The 24279-nt window shown below is 38.1% G+C and overlaps 1 protein-coding gene across 5 annotated transcripts in view; it reads right to left on the bottom strand.

Moving 5' to 3' along the window:
• Positions 1-24279, bottom strand: part of PPP1R9A (protein phosphatase 1 regulatory subunit 9A) — a 133112-nt gene that overhangs the window by 7723 nt on the left and 101110 nt on the right. For 2 of the 5 annotated variants that reach the window (XM_048950577.1, XM_048950576.1), the window contains exons 8-18: positions 23470-23523; positions 20874-21103; positions 19507-19603; positions 19212-19383; positions 13284-13441; positions 12424-12724; positions 7729-7816; positions 7558-7635; positions 4561-4759; positions 2101-2220; positions 251-274 (exon numbers count right to left, since the gene is read on the bottom strand). In XM_048950577.1, coding sequence (XP_048806534.1) covers positions 251-274; positions 2101-2220; positions 4561-4759; positions 7558-7635; positions 7729-7816; positions 12424-12724; positions 13284-13441; positions 19212-19383; positions 19507-19603; positions 20874-21103; positions 23470-23523 — 1521 coding nt within the window. The remainder of the gene's footprint in view (positions 1-250; positions 275-2100; positions 2221-4560; positions 4760-7557; positions 7636-7728; positions 7817-12423; positions 12725-13283; positions 13442-19211; positions 19384-19506; positions 19604-20873; positions 21104-23469; positions 23524-24279) is intronic. The other 3 variants (XM_048950578.1, XM_048950579.1, XM_048950580.1) reach the window with 3 other exon arrangements.

The following is a 24279-nucleotide window of genomic DNA, read 5'->3' as shown; positions in this document are numbered from 1 at the left end:
GTGGGTGTGCTCTGGCACGGGCCCTCCTCCCCCTTCTAACATACCACAAAAGCTGCAATTTGCCATGGCCTTGGAAAGAGAGGGGAGCTGAAGACAAGGCAGGCGGAGCCAATGACATCTGTGTGTTGTGCTCAAACAAGGGCATTTGCCACACAACACAGGGAAACAAGAAGAGCAAATCTGCAAATGAGACAGTACACTGCCACGCGATGGTCACACAATTCACCACAACAGCACACTGGTATCTCACCTCATCATCAATCATATCCAGGCTCTGAGTGAGGGAGCAACAAAGAAATGGGAAAGAAAAGCATTATAGAAACAAAATACAGAACATGTAACAGCATGTAAAAGTTTGGGTAAGGGTAGCACCAAGATTTGCAAAACAGATAAGGCTACTCAAAAAACAGAGATTTCTTTGAAAAAAAATTACTTCCAGAAGCAGAGAGGTTATGTTGAAAGCTCAGCACACACACGATTTGGCAGCTATGCCAGAGATTGTGCCAATGAAGCCCCATGAGTTGATAGTCTTGACACACTGGAACCAGTGGGACCTTGCCTGATGGCTCCAATTGCAAGAGCAAAAACTACTTAGAGGACAACAGACCACAGGACCTGGGTTCCCTCCCTACCCTTTCCTCTCATTCTGCTTCAATTAATTATGTGAAGTCTGCCCAAGAACCATGAGCAAGAGAGCACCTGCAGCAATGCCCTACATCACGTCCAAGCAGCAGCCTCACCATGCCAGGGCACAACTTGGTACAATACATGGTACAGAGAAAGCCTGTTCATTTTTACAGACCAGTTCAAACATGGCATTTTAGAAGCATCCAAATAGAAACAAGCCAAATGAAAGCATTTTCCAACTACTAGTTCTGGTAAGTTTCAGTGGGAACAGGGTACTGTTGCAATAAAATATTTGATAAAATGGGAAGGAAAATTATAAAAGCATGAAAAGTATTATCAAGGTAGATTTAATACTAAACAAAGTATAAATGATCTCTTTATTGTTTTCAGTAATTCACAGTATATGCAGTCTCCTACCTACTACTCTCCTATGATTCTTCTAAATGTTTACCCTTTCTAATCTGTGGTAAGTGCTACAGAATGACTGGCCTTGCAGACTTCCATTTTGGCAAACGGGGTTGGTACAGAACGGCTCTCATTCTTTAAACCTGTGCAAAACATGACAGCAGTAATAACACAAGCTTGTCATTGAAAAGAAAGGAAGCCACAGATTCTTGAAGTTCCTCCTCTCTAAAAAAAGCCTTGGCTCAAACCTTAAGTGAAAATCACAAAGTTCTTACTCAGCGTTTGTAAGAGGACAAATGCATGGGTTTCCTGAGTCCACAGGATGTACAGTGAGCTGTCAAACTGGGCAGTTTCACTGACTCAAGCCAAACAACAAGTATCTTAAAAACGTGCATTCAATATATTACATTCCACTCAATTCTGTCACCAATTTATAGGGTCAGAAACGCTTTTTCACATTTTCACAGGTCAAAAGCCATCTAGTTGAAGAATCAAACTCAAAATCCACTGTGTATGTGCAAAGCAAGCACAAAGAATGCAAACTGGATTGACACATACACACTCTAATCACTATATACACACTGAGGTACAGAATACACAATAACTGCATGTACAGGTCATTATTATTTTAATATATCACGGTAAAAATAGTCTAGATGCAGGTGCTTTACATTTTAACTATGTTTATCCAATTACACTGCATCTTTATCATCTGAAAACTGTCTCAATTATGTTTACTTTAGTGTATAGTTAGGTCCACACGTACACATACAGAACGCAGGAGCAGTGTATTGAAATGTGTGAGGACAGAGCAGCTCTAAAGAAACCAGCTGCATTTAACAATACTGCACAACGATCCTACAATAATACCATAGGCCACAGGCCAATTGTTTAAAATAATTACTGCATGAACAAGAAAAATTGAGATATTGAAACCAAGATTAATTCCTTTTCTTCTCCCTTTATATGCCTAAAACCATCCCTTCACTGCTTGAGTAATTATCAAGGGAAATGCTGTAGGAGAAAGAAGACAATCATTTCCCACCTTAAACAATTCCAGCAACATACCTCATCTGACGACAGTGCTAAGGAGTGTGAGAAACCTGGGGTTTTGGGTTCTGCTCCTAAACCACTCAGATCAGCTGAACTTGTGCTGCTGGGACTGAAGTCATCATTGAACGTGAAATTCTGTAGGGAAAAAAGATGATTTAGAATAAACAAATGATCTCAAATGTGCATCTAAAAGGGAAACTGCTTTTCTGTCTTCCAGGTTGGCACAGTTCAGAAGTGATTGCTTACCGAATCAGTCAAAATACACATGAGGAAGCACTGCTTTTGCACTGCTAATGATGAATAGAACACGCTATATGCTTTACCACTCTGTACAAGAGACTGCTCTGCCAGCTTAATGCCTCAGTGAGTAGCAAAGTGGTCTGAAAGCAGTTCATAGACTTGCACTTAGGGAATTGGGTATCATCGTGGAGATAAGTTATTGCTTCCGCTGGTTAATCAGTAACATGCTGCTGTCCTTCATATCGTCAGGACAAGCATAGCAGTAGTAGAAAGAGTAGGCCAGAGGATTAATTAGCAGAGGGAAGTGAAAACTGCCATTAAAACAGCAGGGAGAATATCTTGTGAACCCAGTTCTGATTCCTCCCTCTTTGCCTATATTTCTTGAAAAAATCAAGTTGAAAGCAAAAGATACATTTGGATGCTGAATGTTAATTGCTGAAGTAATAACCATAAAACAAAGATCATTTTTTGCCTAAGAAATTAATAACAAACATCACATCTTGTAGCAAACAATAGCAAGATTGTGTGCCTTTTTCCAGGAATGCAGCAAAGTGATCATTAGAAGAATACAAAAATTAACATTTTAGAGTGGGAAAGTTGGATTTGTGAACCACAACAACTAAAACCTAAAACAAGTCACCATGAAGTTTCATTTCAATTGAATAGACAGCTGATGATGCAGTGACCTTTGTTAACTCTTTTGAGACCTCTAATTTTTCCTCTATCATCTACATAAATAACAAACCTGATCCATCTCTGTCATTCAATTTTAAAAAATGGATCCAAACATCAAAACCAAAAAGAACAATAACATAAATTATTTTTTTATCCCCCCCTCCAAAATCTGATGTATTTTATCTGATAACAACAGGCCTTCTAAAAATACCAAGTGATGGTCCTCATGAGGTGTGCTGGAATTCCAACTGCACAGGCACTGGAAATTTAAGAGCTTGCAAACTTAAGAGAGGACAAGAAACAATCAAAAAGCTCTGCTGTTCAGTTTTCTCACACCTACTTTCAGAATAAATGTCCTGCTTTTCTCATCTCCTTACAGAAGACAAGAAAATTTGAACACTTTGAGCCCCGACGGCATCCTCAGGCCAGGTGTTCAACAGCTCCAACTCCTGCTCTGTGAAGAACACCTTCTTCCACTCAACTATTCTGATTTTTATTTTACCTCTCTTTTGTGTAAGTTTCACATTTATGATTAATTTTAGCTTTTTTCACTGTCTAAGGGAAACACACAAGATAGCTAAAGCCTACTGATGATACCAATAATGGGAGAGCAGGACAAAGGAACACAGAACAAAACAATTTTCACAGCTTAACAGTAATTGTAAGAAGCGATGCTTTTTCCCATTTCAAAATTATTTTTACTCAGTGTTGGTTTAACAGCATAAACAGGATTTACACATCTAACCCTCATCTTTCTTATAAAAAGAAACTGAGCAGCTGATCAGCTGATTCAAATTCCTGTATATAAAGTTGAGAACTATATCTCAACTGGTTTCTTCTTACCAGACAATGCAAAAAGTAAACTGTTACAAGTTATGGAGGATCCAAGAAAGGATAAAGGCAGAGAAATACTTTCCAGAAGTGAAAATACACAAGAAAAAGCCAGTACTAAAACTAAGGGTTATATAATGAGTTATCATGCTGAAACATTCATGCACACAGAAAGGAATCACACAGCTGTATTAAACTGCAGTAGTTCCTGTTTACAGTTTGAGCATCTTCATATATAGAATTAAATCCAACATCCATGCATGCATGACGAGCAGATTTCAGTACTGGGGGAGAAAAAGGCAAATGACTGACGGCATACAGCATTTCTTCACTTGCAAACATCTCATCTGAATACGTTAAGAACATGTAGGTATTCCTGCAATCAGTCCTGAAGAATGCAGAACGTATCTATAACTGAATACACAAATCTAGCATTTGTTCAGTGGATCCAAATGCTAACTTCCACTGGCACCATTTGTGTTTGTTACAGTACAGCACAGCACGGTTAGTTTACTGAATTAATGTACATTAAGAGAAAGACAGAATAGAAAGGTAGAATGTGGAATGGTACAATGATGGAGATGCTCTGTTCAGATGAGCTTTTACCGTACAATGAACACCATGCACTGTTTATTGTAGTGTTAACATATTGGCCCGTTCTTCTTCCAGAAACATGGAGCCAATTATGCCACTCAACACAGTGGGAATAAGGTAGTTCTTATTTTCTACCTTTGACCCTTTTTTAGCTGGGCTTATGTTTTCAGAGGAAGGTTCTGTTGAGCTGGTAGGTGATGGCAGGTTGCTAGAAGAATTGGATCCTTTGCCACCCTCTCCATACCATGTGAATGGTACACAGTGTGGGAGAGAGGAGGATCGTTCTGTTAAAGATTTACTGTTGGCTGATTTCTGCAGCATCTCTCTGGTGGTCCTGCGTAAGAGAAAGGAATTTGTGTTAGAGCATAAAATACAAAAAAATGCTACAGAGGTAGTTAATTGTAAAAAAAAATACGACATTCCATGTAACTGTGACTAATCACCACAGTGGCATGCAGCTGGTAACAGCAGTCTTGAGATCTCTCTTGTAACAAAAGGAAAAAGTGTGTTCTTTTGATTTGTTTTCTAACTTCAGTTATTCAGATAACACGCATGCAGCAAATGGAGACAGATGCCTGCACAAAATGCCTGTGTCCCTGTGTTTTGGTGTGAACCAGCTCCAGTCAAGAAGCCACACACTGCTGGTACCACTGGGGCTTGGTATCTCAGCATGATCAGACTCAGCACTGACCCAGGCAGGCTCTGCTTTCCTGGGTCTGGTTTGGATTTGGAGCACAGGCAGAAGGAACCAGGTGTGTCTACACACACCCACATAGATGTGTCTTTGTTACAACAGCTAAATACTGAGAGACATCCTGTTGTTGTTTTTTTGTTTGTTTAATTAAATATTAAAAATACATCTATAGAAAAAAATGAAATAAACTTTTGATATTATCAGCTCGCCTTTTCATAGTAACAGTATATAAATCTTCCCTCAGCTTCTAACTTATGGTCAGGTTCTAAATCATTATGGATATAATCACTAGCTCTGTGCATTGGGAAGCTACTTTTCTGCATGGATGAAATGGAGGCTGCCAGAGAGCCCCCAGACAGCAAGACAGAACCAGAATCCTCTCTCCCTTTGGCTTCTTAAATGAAGATGTGTCTGATACAGTCCTGTGCTCCCTCCTTGTGCTCCAATATTGCTTGAAAGAAGACAGAAAGAAAGACATTGTCCAAATCACCTATAGCTCCAGGCTAAGGAATGTAAGAATATATGCTTTCTACTTAAATGGGGGGAATTTGTTTATAGGTTTAACATCAGTGATAGTCTTCAGAAATAATTCGAGATTTTCTTCTACACATCTTCAGTTGTTTCTTGGTGGTGTTTTTTTTTTTTTTAACAAGGTAAAATAACACTTGCAACATAGATCTGACAGCGTGATTAATTCTACATCAATCTCTAATGCACTAATAGACAAAAATAATTATAACAGGATGCTGTCTTTTGATCATCATCTTCCTTCTTTCAAAGAGCTTATACAGCTTTGGACTGTAAAGAAAACATCCTCAGATTTTTCTCAGGCAAATTCTTTGGAGTTACTAACAAAGGAAGTGACAACTGGTGTTTAAAAAGTTACACCGAAACAACAACATTTCAGTTTACAGAAGCACAGCAAGGATTACAGATGCTCATGAATTTTGAGTTTCATAGTACTCAACTTTGTTTTTAGCAACCGTATCCAAACTCAGAAGTATTCAGTGACAAACAGTGCAAATAGCTGATTTATCAGAGGGTCTCATAAGCAACTGATCATCTTATGCTGGTATGAGGAACATAACTTCTATAGAGGCTGCTTCTTATAAAGAAGCATACCTTCCTTCTTCCCAACCTGTCTGGTAGTTAAATGCCACCTGGTGTTAATACCTTGCTAAGGGTACTGGCTGCCTTACAGCTAAGCACAGGTGCACAGAGTTTGGTTAACAAATCCCTCTTCCAGTACAGAAATACAGCAATGAACATTAACTGTAGGACACACTGCAAGCAGAGAATGACTGTTACAGTTTGTTCTGACACCAGCACAGAGATGCTGACTGCTATAAGATCACCAAAGATCCTGCCAGATAGGTGCAGAATGTGAGTGTATGCTGTGTTAGAACAGGAAACTTGCAGTTCAGTACAGTATGCCTGAAGGGGTATATCAGAAGTCTAACATTTCTTCTGTTTCTGTGATTTTGAAGAGACTTGTCCCTGGGACAAGTGTCAGACTGTCAGCAAAACTCTCCAAGCTGCTACTCAGTTTTTCAAATGCATATATTTTTGGAACAGCATGTGAACTTTGCTTTCTTTAGCAAGCTCTTTTATCGTATGTGCTTTCTATTGTATTATTTTATGTTAGAAAAAATTAGAGTTGCTAGAACCTTAGGACTTTCAGAATATATTACGTTTGCTTAGCACTCCTGATGTTTACCTGAATGCTTGCCCCTCATACCTGGAGCCACATATGGCCCCTCTGGATGGGATTATGTCAGATTCATCACTAACACAAGGAGACCTTCATTAAAAATCCACACCATCCTCTGTAGAAAAGACTGTTTCCTGCCATTTTGAATGCTCATTTATTTATTCAGAGGCCAGATGCTGATGGTCTCATCAAATCTCACAGATAATTCAAAATTCCTTGCCTGAGTTGATGACATGACCAATGCAGTCTGTATTTCTTCTATCTGCTTTCAACTTATGATGTTCATCTTTGGAAACAAAACCTTCTGAAAGCATTCCTGAAGTGGGCACAGTGAAGCTGCGGGGAATATCTGCTGCTCAACCCTGCTCTTGGGACTTTTCCTCCAAAATATGTGGAATTGTGTCAAGGTTTCTGAATCAAGGCTATTAATAACTTAGTGTTTATCTGTGTGTATGCATCTTGTAGGCCAGCTCTAATGAACTATTTCCGCAAATCTGATCAGTAGATGTGATAGCAGTAGTGATGAAAATCTCCAAGTATTTTTAGATTATCGGTTAGCCATTCGTTAGTTAAGAAATCTAAGTTTGTAAGCTCAACGGGTTGCCTCAGGGCTTAAAATTTATTTCTATGAAAGCAGTGGGACTGGCAGAGTTCAAGTTTTAGGAGTATTACATTTTCTCAGCATTTCTGCTCTGCCATTTCTTGCATCCTCAATCTTTTACCATACCTAATGCCACAGGTCACCCTAATAGCTTCTTTCTCTTTCCGCTTCTTGCCCTTGTTTGAACTCCTTCGCAAGGGAGCCCTACAACAACATTGGAAAATATTAGAAAATGTCCTTGAAATTTTATTCTTAATTCTTTATATAAAATTAGTATTTTAAGTAACGAATGCTTACCCAAGATCTGCAAGTTTTCGCTTTAGTTTTTCTGCATGCCCTATAGTAGGAAGAGTAGTTCTTGCTGCCTGGGCACATGTGGCACCATCTAGGATACATTTGTACACGGGAGAATGTACATTATTATTTTTAATTGCTACTGATCCTTATTCCACTTTCCATCCATCCAGAACAGTCTGTGTATCTGCTCAGGATTAGATATGCATACATGTACACATCTGTAAGTACACAGTTTCACTGGGTGCATTCTTCTCATTTTTAAGAAGATGGTGAAGAAAGCAATAAAAAATTAACAGTCTCAGAACTTGAAAATACACATGGGGAAATCTTATTTTAATCAATGTAAATGACAAAAGTTAACCTTGGTTGAGCTTCAGTGAATATATAGTAAGAAAAACAACACAGAAGATTTACACACACAGAAGATAAACATTACAGCAAACCCCTTTTTAAACTCAGCAGTGGCTGCTTATTTCTCCCTTTGCAGAAATCACGTGGTATGTATGCTTTCCTTCAAAAATGATTGCTGAAACTCTTTCTTGAACTTTGGAGCAGAAGGTGCTTTTATGACGGACAAACTAGACAATAGTTATCTGCTTAGCTTGAATATCTTGGTTAAAATGAATATTTAACTTGAAATCCAACCACTTCCACTAAGAAAATTTGAAAAAAAAATTGAAAGTAGTATCTTAGTTAATACATTTGTCTTTAGTCCTCTACTGATTTCTTATCCTTTCTACATAAACTGTTAACAGCTAAAGAGGGAACAGGCTGCAAGAACCTATGGAGTCAAAATAACAGCTCAAAGTATCCAAAACACCCTGTGAAATCTATATGGCAGCTAAAACACACACCAAATGAATAACACAGACACGGTTTCTGTGATTCTTCAACGCAAAGAGTGCCCCCAAATCTTCTAGAGGAAGCAAATGAAGGTCAGTCATTCACATCACTTGCAATTTGGTGACTTTACAACGTGACCTCAGATTTACAGTGGCTTTGGTTAAAAGCACTGCTGTATTTGTGGATTTCTCCTAAGGAGGCTGACAAAGATTAAACCCTCAGAATTAACCCACAATACCACAGGACAGTAAACCATGCACACAGAGGAACTCTGTACATTGCTCTGTGGATACTGTTTGGCCAAGTTTTCATTCAGGTAGAAAGTTCAGTGTGGAAAGGACTCATGAATCATTGTGGAAAAAGCAAGAAAACAAGACTCCTGAGATATTAACACTCTAAAGGACATGCATCCTACTTCTACTAACATCAGCCCTACTGACAAGTAACCTCAGGTCAAAAAAGAAAACATACAGAAGATCCCCATGAGGAACAAAAAAAGCAATAGGCAACCTTAGGCAATGCATACTTTGCATCACCTCTACACTGCGCACGCTTCTCTCTTCTCCTCAAAGATCTGCTTATGGCTCCTCTTTCATCTTTAATGTATGCTTTTCATCTAACCACTGTCAAAAGCACTACTTTGAAGAATTAAAGATTGCAAAGCTTCCTTTCACACTTGTTACTCACAGGCAAGTGGCTGGGGGGCAGAAGGCTTTTTTGAGAAACATCTTAAAGCAAATGAAACTACCAGATACATTAACTTTGTGGTGGGCAAATAATATATTTAGTAGCTGGAGGTTTTGCTCCTGTGGTAGTACTCTGCAGAGCTTGGCAGGAGCACATAGCAGGTATAAACTCCATCCAAGCTTTTGTATTACTTTGTTCTCACTCACATGCAGCTGGGCCGTGCTGGAGCACTTTGGGTAACGAGGATTTGCTGTGAAAAGCACTCATGCTGGCCATGAGATACTGGGGAAGATGGATGGGCTAGTTTCCAGCAACAACTTCTGTAGAGATTTCAATCTACTGCGCTCGCATAGGTGCAGGCCTGTACTGCTTACCCCATAGCAGCAGCCATGAACCAGGGCTGCAGGTCCCTGCCTTGACAGAAGGAACATTTGACCACCCTGGAGAGGAGCACCTTCTCTGCCTCCTTCAGGTTCTTCTGAGAGGATGAGGGAATTCTGATTCCTGAGGATCAGTGACACAGAAGCCATTTAACCCATCACTTTCAGCCTGCCAGACTTGGTGTAAGTAATCTGCAGCTGATGGGTGGCAAAGGAGTCCAAATCCAATTTTCTGTCCCATGGTCACAGCACAGCTGAAGCCATCCCTACACCAACTAGAGATGGCCCACAGAGATCACCTCAACTGCCTTGTCAAATGAAGTTGCACAAAGCAAGCAGAACTGAAGAAATTTAATCATGCTCCTATATGAAAAAGTCATGCTCAGAAGACAAAGCAGCAAAATTCCTCACCATTTCTCAATGAAATGGAACTCCTGCCATTTCAGCTCTTCCCACAGCAATCATGAGAAAAAAAAACAGTGAACTTGCTAAAGCTCACTTTTGCTGATCAGTGACTAGCCATGGACCCATGAGCACAAGTATGTGATCTCCTTCTATCTAAAAAACCAACTAACTAAACACAACATTTTATGTTCTTTTTATATTCTGCAATGTAGGAGTTTGACAGCCCAACGATAATAAAAATAGTATCACTACCACACTTATCGCAGAACAACTCCTTTAGGATGTTTCTTTTTCATAGAATTTATTAAATGTAAATTCCTCATCTGAAAGCAAATTGCTCTATTTTAGCTTCCGTGTACCCATTAGGATCAGAATACACCCAAAAGCATTGGCTGTTTACGTAACAGTCACAGCGGGAAAGCATGACACCCTTCCTTATTTAGACACAGATTATTTTTCAAACCTAAGTTGGGAAGGAAAGAGCACGGTGGGTGGAATGTAATAACCTATTTCTTAAAATATAAGGTCTAGTCTCCTTCAAATTTTTATCAAGATATTTTTCATACATCGGATGTAAAAGCAGGATTTAAGATTTCATTGATAAAGTAATCACATGCCTACGCTGAAATAAGAGTTGAGCAAGTCATGTTCCTATGTCCACATCCTAATTTTTTAGTTGTAAAATTCAGGCTCTGAACTTAACTTTGATTCATTAAAAACTGTACAATTAGCAACTATGTAATGAGATCAGGAATATTAGAATTCAGCATATATTACACTGCATTATATATATAAACATCTGCATATATTAACCTATGTCAAAATCAACAAAACTTGATCAATCTGTCTTAAGAATCGCTGTGAAAGCCCTGTATGATGATAAAGAAAAATAGGTTGCAAATGTATGGCAAGTCTTTCCATTTACAAAGGTAGAGAACAATCTTTAACAAGTTGTGCTTTATTTCAGTTATTTCCATTTAGCCAAAGTTTGTTCTGAACCTATCCAAACCTATTTCTGCAGCCTTAGAAGCGATTTTATCATCTAGATTAGCTTAAGTTACAGTTAGAGAACACACCATGCATGGACAAGAATGCTAAAATGCTTTAAATTGCTAATTTTGACTTCATAAGACATTTGAAATGGAGGGCTCAAAATTCTGTGCATTAGTGCACGTAGGTTGCTCTGAAAGTAATGCCTCCTACTTATTTACATGCAAACTACAACAGACACAAAGAGCATAGTAACATTATTTGATAGAGCTAGTTGTCAGCTACAAACCATTATTCTTCAATACTGTCAACACCATTAGCTGTGCATTTTTACCAGGGATGAACAAAAGCCAGCCTGCTGCACTTGTAACAATCTATGCCAGTGGAGGAGACCCACTGTCACTGTCATCACTGCTGAAATGCATCACCCACCACCTGAGTTTGCTCACGTCCACTGCTGGGTCTCCATAAATGCTCAGCAAACATCAATGAACGTCAGTGGGTGCCATTTCTTCCACACGGAGGAATTCAATTCCACACTTTTACTTTACATGCACTTCCACGTCAGAAACCATTTTGTCAGACTGCCCCTCTGCTCCATCTGTTGCATGGCAACAAACTGTAACAGAATATTGCTGGGATGGTTCAATCTCTACTGCCATACTAACATCTGCCTCTGATGTCATGGGGCAGCATCATAAAATAGGAGGCAGTACTTTTGAAGCAAGCCTCACATTATGAATGCATTGAATAAACAAGAATTTGAAAAATGAACCTGAACTAGGTATGATTGTATCATGTCTTATCATGTTTACATTTAAATAATCTCTACTAAATAAATAATGATGTGGCCAACCTTTCTAACTAACCACTATTTTTTTCTCCTATAAATACAAGCTCCCCAGCCACCGACCTCCTGTTTAACCAAGAGTCTGATGGCTCTCAGCAATTAAAAACTACAATCTGTTATTTTTGCTTTATGCTCCTTTCCAAACTTCCAAAAAAAGCACTTAGCAGTGCCAAAAATCACATAATTCATAAGTACAATGCATTTATTAATCATGTTTGTAACACAAAAATGGACTGAGGCCCAATAATATTGTGTTTTGAAAAAAATAGAGAATATTTTCTTAAAGGAATCTTCCCCCTATTTTTTTCAGTGAGCTCTAAGAAAGAAATAAAAAGAAAGAAAGCAGCTCCTGATCTCATTCTGACTTTGTCCTTTTCTTATACCACCATACAAGGTCAGCTGTAATTTTCTGATGTCCAGGTACACAAAAGAAGTTATGAGAAGATGACCTAGTTGCTATGGTTTAACTACACAACAGTTCATAATGTAGATGTAAGTAAGCAAATGGATGCACCAATTTATTGTAAAAAGTAGTAGTACCTTGATCTTGCAAAACATTCCTGCCAGCTGGGTGATGCAAAGGAGATGCTTCAGAGCTGTGCCCAGATTTTGAAGGAGAAGAAAGTGGAGTGTCTCCCCGAGCACACAGGGAAAGGACACCTCCTCTGTGGTGCTGTCCTTCTTCTTGATTCTCAGTTAGGTTGTCAAGGGAGATTGCTGCACTGCTAGCCACTGGGGAGAGGGAGGAAGCACCAGAATCTGATGCTGGTGAGGATGCTCTCATGCATAAGGGCAGTGGTGATTTTGAAATGTGCATGGTACTACTGTAACTGTTTGATGGCTGTTGGCATAAGAGATTATAAAGCAGGTTATACCATTTAGTAACTGATATAAGCAAGGTTTACTATGAACATGCAATTCTTTTATTCATTATTCACTCTTTTATTTGTAAGAAACACATTAGTGATTCATGTAATTACCTTTCGATGTCACACTGTGTTTATTGATATTTGCTTTCAAGCAGAAGTCAGAATCAGATAAAACAATGAGTAAATATCATATCAATAGTGATAACAATTGAGAAATAAAGGAAAGTAGCATTCAAGTTCTTTTCACCTCCTGCATGTATTAAGGACCCACTGTACATCACAGAGCACACTTATTTCAGAAAACCCAGGATTCCTGTTAAAAGAAAATGTAAAAAAAAACTAAAACCAACAAAAAACCCAGGTGTGCTGAATCAAAGGAGACTTAAACTTCTCTCAAGTGCAGTCACAGCATACTGGCCACAGAGGAATACATACTGCCTGTGCTACAATGCAAGGAGAAAGACATAGGATAAAAAGAGGGGCAACCTAGCATTCCACAGGAAGCCTGAGAGAGGGCAGAGTCCTTCTCACCTTTCGTTCAAGGCTGTCCTCTCCATCAGTTGAGCTGATGCTGTCATAGAGCCTTGTCCTGGTTGGCCTCTGCCGCTTGTTCTTCACTGAAAGTTGAGCTCGGGTTTTCAGAGCTTTTGAGTCCAGCCTCTCTGTTTCTGGCACTGCCTCATTGAAATCTGTATGAAAACATGATTTAAAGTTATTTGTAATATATATATATTTTGGAATTAAATGCCTTATCCGAAGATATGGCCTGCAACTGAGAGCACACAAACTTTGCATGGTTTACTCACACCTGTATTCAGAATTAATAAAGAGCACGTGCAAAAACGTGATTATGTGTCTAAACCATTAACAGATCCATATCCAGTAACTGCATTGAGGAGAATCAACTGCAGAGATTTTTAAATTCAGCAAACGTTTGCCAATGTGACATGGGACCACGCCAGAATAAAACTGTTAAACACTGTCCTATCCCAGAAAACAAGTCCACAGACTCCCTCAGACCTACCAACGTGTGTTTGGTCTACAGAGCACTCCTCCATCACACTATTAAGCAAAGGAATCCTCATCTCCTTACTTTTCAGCAGACATTTTCCAGCATCTGGATGAATATCTCAATTTAGACACAGTGGGCCAATTCATTTATTTCCAATCCTGCCCTTTTTGGTCACCTAAAGAGGACATACTGTATGGCTGCTTTCTTCAACATCTGCCCCACTGTTTCCCTTATAACTTCATCAGTTCTGCAAGCTGCTCATCAAATTACAAAAGAAATATACAGAGCTATCCTCAGGCTGCTCTACATTTTATTATAACTGGAACGCCTTACAGATTTAAAGAACCTACTTTGCTCTCTCTCCTGTACCAGGTATCCCCCAAAATAACCTTGGTATAGTATGTGCAAGTTATAAACAAACAATGTCTGTAGTCAGTAGCAAAGAAAGAGTGATAAAGCCAGTATCTAGATAATCAGATAATGATTTTCAATTGGATTGATTTACAGGCAGCCTCTCACAGGATTATGAAACAAGTGCTAAACTCATTCCTTAGGACCTACAGTGAAACTGCTTGCTGGCTATGCCACGTGCTCCATGTTAGGAGGGGACAGCAGAGAGGAATCTCACCCTATTCTGGACACTGAGGTCATCTGTTGTTTAAAATTGATAATACAAATCAGGTGCCCCAATTGTTTGCTCCAATTCTTCTGCAAGCAAGACCACTTTTTTATTAGTACCTGGCAATCTCATTCGTTATTTCCTCCTAACTGCACTGCCCACAGTAGTGGGCTGCAGTACTTGTAGATTCCTCTTTACTGTATTCAGAATTCCTTCAAACTCCTAAAATGCAAGAAAACTTCGCTAAACTTAAGTAAAACACCACTGACCGTGATACATCACAATCTCTAATACAAACCAATTACTAGGACTGATCTAGCTCAAGTGGAGTTGTATCTCACTTGCACTCAGATCACATAAGGCTCTCTGCCAAGCTCTATTCCTTAGCAGGAGACTAGAGGCTGCAATCATTACTGTGATTACCAGAATCTACTGCAGCTGACTGGTTTCAGCAATTGAACAGCAAGCAGTGTGTTTTGGCAAAACCATTAGGGAGCTTGTTTTACAGCTTCAGTGGGCTGAAATAAATTTTCACTGCAACCAACTGCCAGTGGTGTTCAACAGAGTTTGTAACGACATTCAAAATGAAATGAAATTATTCCACCTAGAAGCTCCATGAAAATATTCTGAACTGTAGCTATTCAGAACAGGAATAGAAAGGCCAAGTGTTGTATGTGTACAACAGAGAAGGGACACTGTTCTACTTGATTAACTTGAAAAACAACTATATACTGTGTGGAGCAGGACATGGGCTGTTAGATCTGTTAATACACTGATCTAATAGCTCAGAAAGCCTCTGGGAGATCTGCAACAAGCAATAATTATCCCAACAAAAAACAAGACAGTCATCGGAAGACTTGTGTGAAGGCTGAGAGATGTACTCTACAATAACTTTACTCTACAATAACACTGCTTAACCCTTACAAAGTTCCTGTACTTTCTGAATGAGTGGAGTTTGTGTAGGAGATGCTGTACTCTACCATGTACGCTTTAAAAGATCAAAATGATAAAAAAACAATAATTCATATATAATCAGGAAAAAGCTGGACACTGTCGCTCTCACACCTATTTGCTGTTGTCTTCATTCATGTAGCTTTCTGCTAGAATAAACAGCCAAATCTGTTTCTTGTTTCTTCTGTTCTGAAGGCAATTTTACATCTTTACACTTTGATCTACTGCTCCAACATCGTTACGAGATGCATGAAAATTACAGAAGTATTTCATATAAAACAATGGAACTATGAAACAAATTTATCTCCTAGTTTCACAGTCATCCCATTCAAGAATGCCTTGTGAGCAGACTAAACACTTAATCAGTGACTTGCCTCTACACATCAAGCTGACTAACAGCTGCTTTCTTAGCAATCAATCATCCACAGAAATGATACTTGAATATTTCAGCAAATTCAACAGTTTATAAAGCTGAAGTAAGCTAAAACATATTTATGAAAGGTGTTCTCACATTTTAAGCCAGACAAGGAATTTTTTTATGGTTTCAACTTTCTTTTTTGTTTGGCAATCCTCAAAGTAGAAATCAATTTATCCGTCAGGCTAACTTACTTGTCTAAGTACTCTATTCCTAACACACTAATTAATCGGAAGATAATCTTACAGACATTTTTGCTTAAAACAAAGAAACAGAGACATCTTAGCCTCACTGAATCCACCAACTTTAGGAAAGCAGAAATCTTCCCCTTGCTTTCCACAGTATCCTGACCCTCACTCTCAGAAGACCTGATTCAACCAGGGGTGCAAACATCTCAGTGACTTTCCACCACCACCAAAACAAAGAGCTCTTGCTGTGCAGCCCATTTCTTCCATTATTTGCATGTTATCACAATTTGAACCGCTTATATTTCTTCCTTCAGGTGCACGCTTCCATGCAACCCTTCCTTTTGTTGCTCAGCTAAGGCAAATCATTGACATACTACTGTGAATGTTGATTCATGTAAGTGGTCACACTGGCCTTATTCAAGCAAAATGCCACCTGAGCCCAGAGGCTGCTCTCTCTGCTTACCAGAGCTGGGCTACTACCTCTCAGTGCCACCTCTTGACCTAGCCTTGCTCCAACATGTTGCAAAGAAACTGCTCAATAGCATCAGCAAGTGCAGTACTGTAGGAGTCTTCCAATCTACTGTCGAGCCGGATAAATATCTTACAGTAAAGTTGTAACAGGTTCAACATTGCTCATGGAGACACTCTAATTAGACTTTCTTTCGGCAGGCCTTAAACCATTTGACTCCAAGGGCCTTCCCTTTACATTATTTCAATACCACTGCACAGTAGGAAACAGCTTGCCTGTCCACCCACTGAGTTTCCATTATACACGCTGATGGATTTAAAAATCTTCTTCTGTGAATTGATGCACCCCTGGGCATCCCAACACACTCAGCACAGCCAGCAGAGTGCCTTGAAGGGGCATTTGCACAGAGATAAGCAAGTACTGGCCAAGCTGGCGTCAACGGTGAACTGTCAACTGATTTCAAACCACAGGGTCCTTCCAGGACATCCACAGACAGTTTGTTTCTCTACTGCAGACATAGCTCATGACCACTACAACTGAACGTTACACTTCATCTGTTTTTCTGTACTCCCAGACCTAATCAAATATTTGTAAAAGAAACACAACCCTCAGTCTTCTGGCGTTCCAAGGCAAAATAAAGGAAAGATTCTGGGCTGTAATGGTTTAGATTTTCTCCTTGTAGCTTCCACTGGTGATCCTGGAAGCCTGCCACCATGAGGTTATGTTGCAGCCAGAGGAGCCGTGCTGTCTGATGGGATGTTGCAGCGCCCAGGCCGCTTGCAGGCAGGGGCTGCCATGCTCCTGTTCTCATGACAGGCCAGTCAACACCCATCAGTTGGTCCAAACATAAATACCACACGTAAACATAATCAAGATCTCAGTTCACGCTGAAGCAAAAACTCATTTTAGTGTCATTTTAATTATCAGGATATCTGAAATAAGAGTTTTTATATAAACTGATTGTTAGGGAAGACATACCTGCAAAGTTCAAAGTAAAAATTATAGTGTGTGGCTGTGTATGCCCAGCTCCACTGTAAAAACTTAATGCTGAGGCTGAAGAAGAATAGAAATGAGAAGTACCAAACACTGGTCAACATTTCCCCAGGGAATGCTTTTCCAGAGAAAAATGGCAGCTCTTAGAAAATTATCATGCAAATACATCAATTGAAAAATCTGGTTTGGAAGTACTGACAGTTTTAGTGCTTTTAAAAGATGTTTCAAGATTTTTTTTTTAAAAGCAGAAATTTCAAGTTCTATATATATATTTTAAAAAAAGGTAATATCAGAATTTTGCTTTGCAGTCTTGTTTAAACAGAGCGTTTCACTGAATAATAGAAAGTATGTATTTCTTGGTGGTGCTCATGAATGGATTTCAGCTCCTGAGCCATGGACGTGTGCTGACACTGCTAAAATACGTAAACCTGATTTCTCCAAGGCAGGTAGGTAAAGCACAGTTTACTTATGCAATCTACTGTAACATTTACTGAGTTTCAGTGCAGAATTATGGACTTCCCTGTCAACCTGTGTGCTGTCCTGAGATCTCAGGGTAATAAACGCTTACTAAAAAGAAGCAGGTATGTGGAGATTTGTGGAAACCAATTCCACAAGTTCTGTCTATCACACATACACTGTTTCAGAAGGACAAACCCTTTTTATGCACATATATTATGTTAATATATGATTTATATTGATTTGTTTGCAGAGCAATATTCAATTTGTACCCACGCATGCAATAACTGCTAGAATAGTAACCCTAATAAAACATCTCTGTGATTGCTGGTAATCAGTTTAATTGGAAATGCAATGCATTTTTCTTCACCAGTGGAATAAATAATATTATAGTTTATTTAAAACGAATATATTGCTAGGAATGGACCCTGGTGCTGATTTCACAGACTGTCACTAAATATTCAGCAAGTATTGTTCCTGCAGGAAACAATTTTCATCCCAAGGCTGTGAATCTAAACTTGGATTCAATTTTGCATATACTTCAAGGGTGAGGAACCACTCACTGAAGAAGTTACTGAAAACACTAACCAAAGGAATGGATATTATCTGTATATTTTCACTAACACAGTCTTTAAAAAAAAAAAGGCAGTTACCTTTCTATGCAAAACAAGTAAAGCTTACAGTTACCCTGTTGACAGCATCTTAGTGTTATCATGAATTGGTTTTTGGTGCTTTGGTAATGTAGAACCAAGTTTTACAGGTCCTTGTGTTTTAAATCAATCAGTATGAGCTATAGAAGACTATTATTTTAATGAATATGCTAGTAAAGAATTTGCATTCTGCTCACAAAGTGCTCCCTACTGAGAAATCATGAGCTCCACCTACGTGATTGCTTTTGATGTCAGTACCAAGGTAGGATCAGAAACATGCAGAGCTCCATTCAAAATGCTAGATTCAAAACTGTTTTTTCTCATTCTGGTAATTTTGTTCTTGTTCAATCTTTGGTTTTTGGATAATTAAGAACAAAGTTAAGAACACAAGAAAGCACAATTTTCTTCTACCTTATTAAGATAACAGAAGCGTGGAATTAATCCTGAGCGTTGGAGGACTGTCACTGAAAATTCATTTAAGCTTCAAGAAATCAGGAACCATCTTTGCTTTGTTAGCACAGACTAGTTACTTCTATTTCTTAAAGAACTTACAATGTATAGTGTTCCTGGGCCTTTACATTTATAATTATTATTTGTGAACTTTGGAAAAATAACAACATCCCTGTTGTTACTGTTTCCTTTAGATCCTAAATGATAACGATATTTTTTATCCACACATTAACAGGAGTTACAGGTTCACACAAACCTTGACTTAAGCCATCCAGACAGGACACTTGCTTAGTATCTAGATTTTCCACTGGATCTCCTCTAGAAACTTCTCCAAAAGATGTCTGCCTTTCAAATATATTGTTGTTATTGTTAACCTGGCTCCCATTTTGCTTCAGTAGCCTGAAAACTTCTGCTTCCAAGTCTCGTATCTGAAATAAATAAAACCCATTTTTACCTTTAGCACACATACACATCTATGTTGTTGTTTTTTCCCCCCAGATTATCAGACAGAATTATCTCATTCACCAAAGACAAGAGTACATATTACTCACACGAGACTGTAAGCCTTGAACCTCTGCAAGATGTGCTTTCTCCAAATCTTCTATTTTCTTTCGTTCAGCTTCCTGGCGTTTGAGGAAGTCAAGTTCTCTTAGGGAAAAAAAAAATTGCATTTACTGTCATCAAAACAATCAGATTTGAACAGAAAACATGGTATACTGTGTGTTTGGCTATGCATCCGGAAATTCTGTCTGTAACAAATGTTTAGTTCCTAACCTACAAATGACTATGAAACTACATGATTACTTATCAGTCTATATGAACGTGCTAGTTGAAAACACAAAAATGAAAAAAAATAAAAATCTGAGTTCTGCTGCAGGAAATCGGATAGACTGTGTTTTATGAGAATATGACTGATCTCTTTTGTTTAAAGGAAATCCACGAGTTTCCAGGTACAAATTTAATTTTCTGCTAAGTTTAAAGGAAATCTATTAGGTGTTTTTTAGGAGTCTGAGATATTTTTAAAACAACAGACTAAATCTTTTACTACTACAAAGTAGAATAGCAACAGAAAAGCCATGCAAACTCATTCTAGCTATTTTCCCTATTTTTTCCCCTTCGAAAATCTATCATATTTATGATAGAAAGTGAATGAGATGCCAATTAGCTATGGAGCAGTCATGAAATTCCAAGCTAGGTAACAACATACTGACTCTCTAAAATGCTTTTTAATGGGAAACAACATTCCCTTTGGCGCTCCCAGCTCTTGCTTAACACTGGCGCACATTTTGGGGTATTCTTTTTTAACTGACTACATTTTAGCATTAATTTAAAAAATGCTGCAGAAGAAGAAAGTTTTGAGAAAGGTAGCTATGTAGAGTGCTATTCTTGCTAGCTATCAGGAGGAGGGACCATATGAAACAAAGAGGACCAGTAATCATCACTCAGCTCAACAGCTCAAACATTCCTGGCATCTACAAGAAGAAGAAAAATAGAATATGAAAGAAAACAAAACAATTTTCTTTTGGATGTTACATTAGTATACAGCAGGAGGGAATTCAACTGACATGTCACTATAAATTGCCGCAAACATTTCAAATCAGATGTTTTACTAGGATTACTTGTGGCTGTGCGCAACCTCATTTAGTTATCTTGTAATCCTGAAACATTTCAATGCAGAATAAGGCAGATTAAATCTTTGTTTAGTTATAATAAGTAGTTTAGCATTGCTAAACTAATACTCAAATAATACTACCATTTTTTCTGCAACAAAGAACTTGTGGTTTTCACGATAAAAAAAAAAAGATAAATACTGTTTACCTTACAGTTGTTTAATAGAGGTTTCCATATTTCAAAATTTATCTTACACGCTTCCTATCTGGGCACTTATTCATTTCCTGAACCTGGTGTAGCTACTTACTTTTGCTGAAAATCCTTGATTAACTTCTTGGCCTTGTTATATTTCTTCTCCAGAGCTTGATACTGGCTTTGTGTCTCCTTGAGGTGCTCGTTCACTGTATGACACAGGGTTTGGGCCTCAATCCAGTAACTCTCTAATTTCATCATCCTCTCCTTATTCTCCTCAATGTTCTGCTGCAGTTGGGTCTTCTCCAGTTCCCACCTCACCTTCTCATTCTCAGCAGCCTGTAGCTGAACAGAACAGTGGAGAGCCCAGTTAGTAGAGGGGTGCAAAGTGCAGCTTAATAGCTTAGTTTGAGTTCAGTCAATGTGAATAGGAAAAATCATGGAGAAACTACAGAAGTAATGAGCCAGCAGAGAAAAGAGCATTCCAGGACAAATACATCTGCTGATACATACATTATTTTTCCGCATAAAATGAAGCAGAACCTTTGTTTTTTGTTACAATGCAGTCCCACTGCTCTCCGAATGTGAACACATTTAAAAATGTCAATAGCGGAGTGTTTCTGTAAACTGCAGCGTCAATCAACCAGCACTGGTTGCTCTATATACCTCTATATACCTGGCTGAGGTGTTAGAAAGCTTTCATACACTTCCATAAAATGAGAAATTTCTTCTTTGAGAGGAATCTGCTTTCCAGATTCTATATTTGATATAAGAACAATGAGAATACAAACAGGAAAAATGCCAATTATGCCCAATTTAACTGTTTTTCCTTCAAATTAGTAACTATTGAATTCTTATCATTTTTCATGCTTTTTTAATGTCATAATCTTGCTTAATCTAGTAAACCCAGAAAGAAAAGAAGCTGGGAGTAGAATAGAAAATTTAACATCAGGTCATAACCTAGGACTATTTCTCATTTAAGCAGGAATGGAGTTTTACATATGACACCGTAACTATGCCAGAATTATTACAAGGACAAAGAAAACCTGTTATATTATTCTTGTTTTCTTTAAAATTGCTTACCGAGTTGTGAGTTGTAAGGAGCTAATACTAAAAGCAAAAATATGTCCTTGCTGTTGTAGATTTTTGCCCTTAAAGGTGCTAATTCTGCCAAATATCAGTGCTGCTTAGCTTTCTGATCACTGCTGTTTCTATGCCCAGTTTGGCATCAGTAAAGCCCAGTTTTTCCAAGTGACCTCAGAGAAGCCTGAATTTCACTGCTTAATTTATAACAACACTTAGCTCCCATGTTATTATTTTTTGTTGTTGTTAGATTTTGTTATTTTTAGATTTCTTACTTTCCAAAAGCTAGCTGCAAGTTTCAATGTTTGGCACGGAATGAGGGTAGCGTTCAAGGTAGGATATTTTAGCTGCTAGAATTTATGGAAGGAAAGCACATCTTACATTGTTTGCTTATCAATATTATTTTATTTGCTGTAGGCAGTATTCTGGCACCATGGATGATGCACGCAAAGCAAGAATAGGCTGTTTGCAGTTTTAGTAGTAATATAACTGAAGTAGCCATAATTTCTTCCGTGCTATTCAAAAGACCATGTAATGAAGTACAACACAAGAAGATACATTAACCCTAATCTTGTAGATGGATCTGCACAGATGAATGTTTACACCGACGCTATGAAGTCAGCAGGTCTCGGCACAATCCCCAGGGATTGACCGTGCAGCTCCGATTGCTGCACTGGAATTGGAAAGCAGAAAAGATTTCTGACTTTCTGAACTAAAATAGTATAACAGAAATTGTCATTACAGAAAATAACTGCATTCAGAACTGGATTCTAACAGCACTTTATGCAAATTTGATAAACACAACACAAAATACATGGTAAGTGCAAATAGTTGCTAGAAAGAAATAATCATCAAAAATATTTGTCTGAAGTACAATTTTTACTTTGTCTTCCTTTGATTTTTTTTTATAATGTACTCAAACTCAAAATGAAGGATGTCATTATAAAACCTGTTAATACACAACAACAGAATTATCAGCTGATTTCCCATAAAGCTTATCCTAGTACAAAAAATACAATTTCTTTTTATTGCTATTGCAAATTCAATCTAATAACTAGCAACCAATTGCAAGATGTTTTCCATTAAGCTGGTAAACATTTTCCTTTCTAGAGCATCTTTTAAAGAGAAATGCAACAGTAAGAAAGTGTTCTTTTTCTTCTCTATATAAAAAGTATTTTCTGTTAAACATGTTTAAATAAATTAATTTTTTCTAAACGTAAGAAAATAACATAAACAGGACATCTTCTTATCACTAATAAATAATAAATCTAATAACTAAGACTTGAATATTCAATCCAAATGCAATTTAAAAACCTGAGAAAATGTACTGGAATTGTAAAACTGGGAACCTGCCATTTAGTCATTATGATAGCTCTTAAAATGTATGTTTAATTGAAGCTGCACAAGTTGGCAGTTTCTCTTAATAGCAGCACTTAGATTCTACTTGAAACTTTGAATAGAGAACATACACTAAGACAAGATTTAGCTGAGCCACCGTGTTTCTTGATCAGCCTTTAATAAGGACGTTGATTTCTCCACCCACATAAAGATACATGTCTTCAGATCTGATTTTGCATGAAAGCAAAAAAAAAAAATCAGCATGTATTATCTGCATATTGATATCTTACCTTCGTCTTCAGCTTCTGAATTTCAGCTTCTGTAACTGCATGTTTGATTTGCAACTAAAATTGAAAATATAAAATAAACAAGTGAAGTCACAGAGTACTCCAATATTTTTAAAGCCTGTGCTGCAAGTTGAATACCTTATTACACAGCAGAAGGCCTTGAAGAGTGCTGCAGTGCAGTAGATTGTAAATTAAAACGTCTAGCTTGCAAAATGACTCAGCCTGTGCAATCTAATTAAAGATAGGATGCCATCTAACCACTCATAATTTCAAATCAGAACATCCAATCTGTTTAGCAAAACCAAATGTCTTCTGCTTAAAAAAAAAAAAAAGAAAAAAAAGATGCTATCCTGCTGGGCTTTGCTTTGCTCTCCTCTGATGTGAATGTGAAATATGTCCCAGTGCTGTCAGAGAGTCCCACAACACTGATTAAAGCAGGCATGTTACAAAAGAGCAAATACAGAAACAAGTGATTTAACAACTCAGGGAGCCAGGAATCTTCCCTTTAGGGGAAGATTTCTACATGTTTACTACATGAAAAAAAAAAAAAGGTAAACTGATGCTATCCTTCTCCATCATTAACCTGAATTATTCTGCTCAAGCTAGCTAATCTCAAGTGAGAGCAGTAACACTGGGAAACCATAAAAAACAGGAAGCAGCATATGAGCACAGAAAATGATTGCAAGGAGATTAACAGCCTAGGCATTGTGTTAAAGGTTGTATTTACATCATCAGGCACTGTGCCACAATAACAGCAGACCAGAGCAGGGAAAGGGTAGGTTCTGAGGACCTGGCTCCCATTTGCATGCTTTC

Source organism: Lagopus muta, chromosome 7 (genome assembly GCF_023343835.1).
Source record: "Lagopus muta isolate bLagMut1 chromosome 7, bLagMut1 primary, whole genome shotgun sequence".
Taxonomy (NCBI): Eukaryota; Metazoa; Chordata; class Aves; order Galliformes; family Phasianidae; genus Lagopus; species Lagopus muta.
Note: the sequence above shows the minus strand (reverse complement) of the source record. Positions and strands in the feature narration are given on the sequence as shown.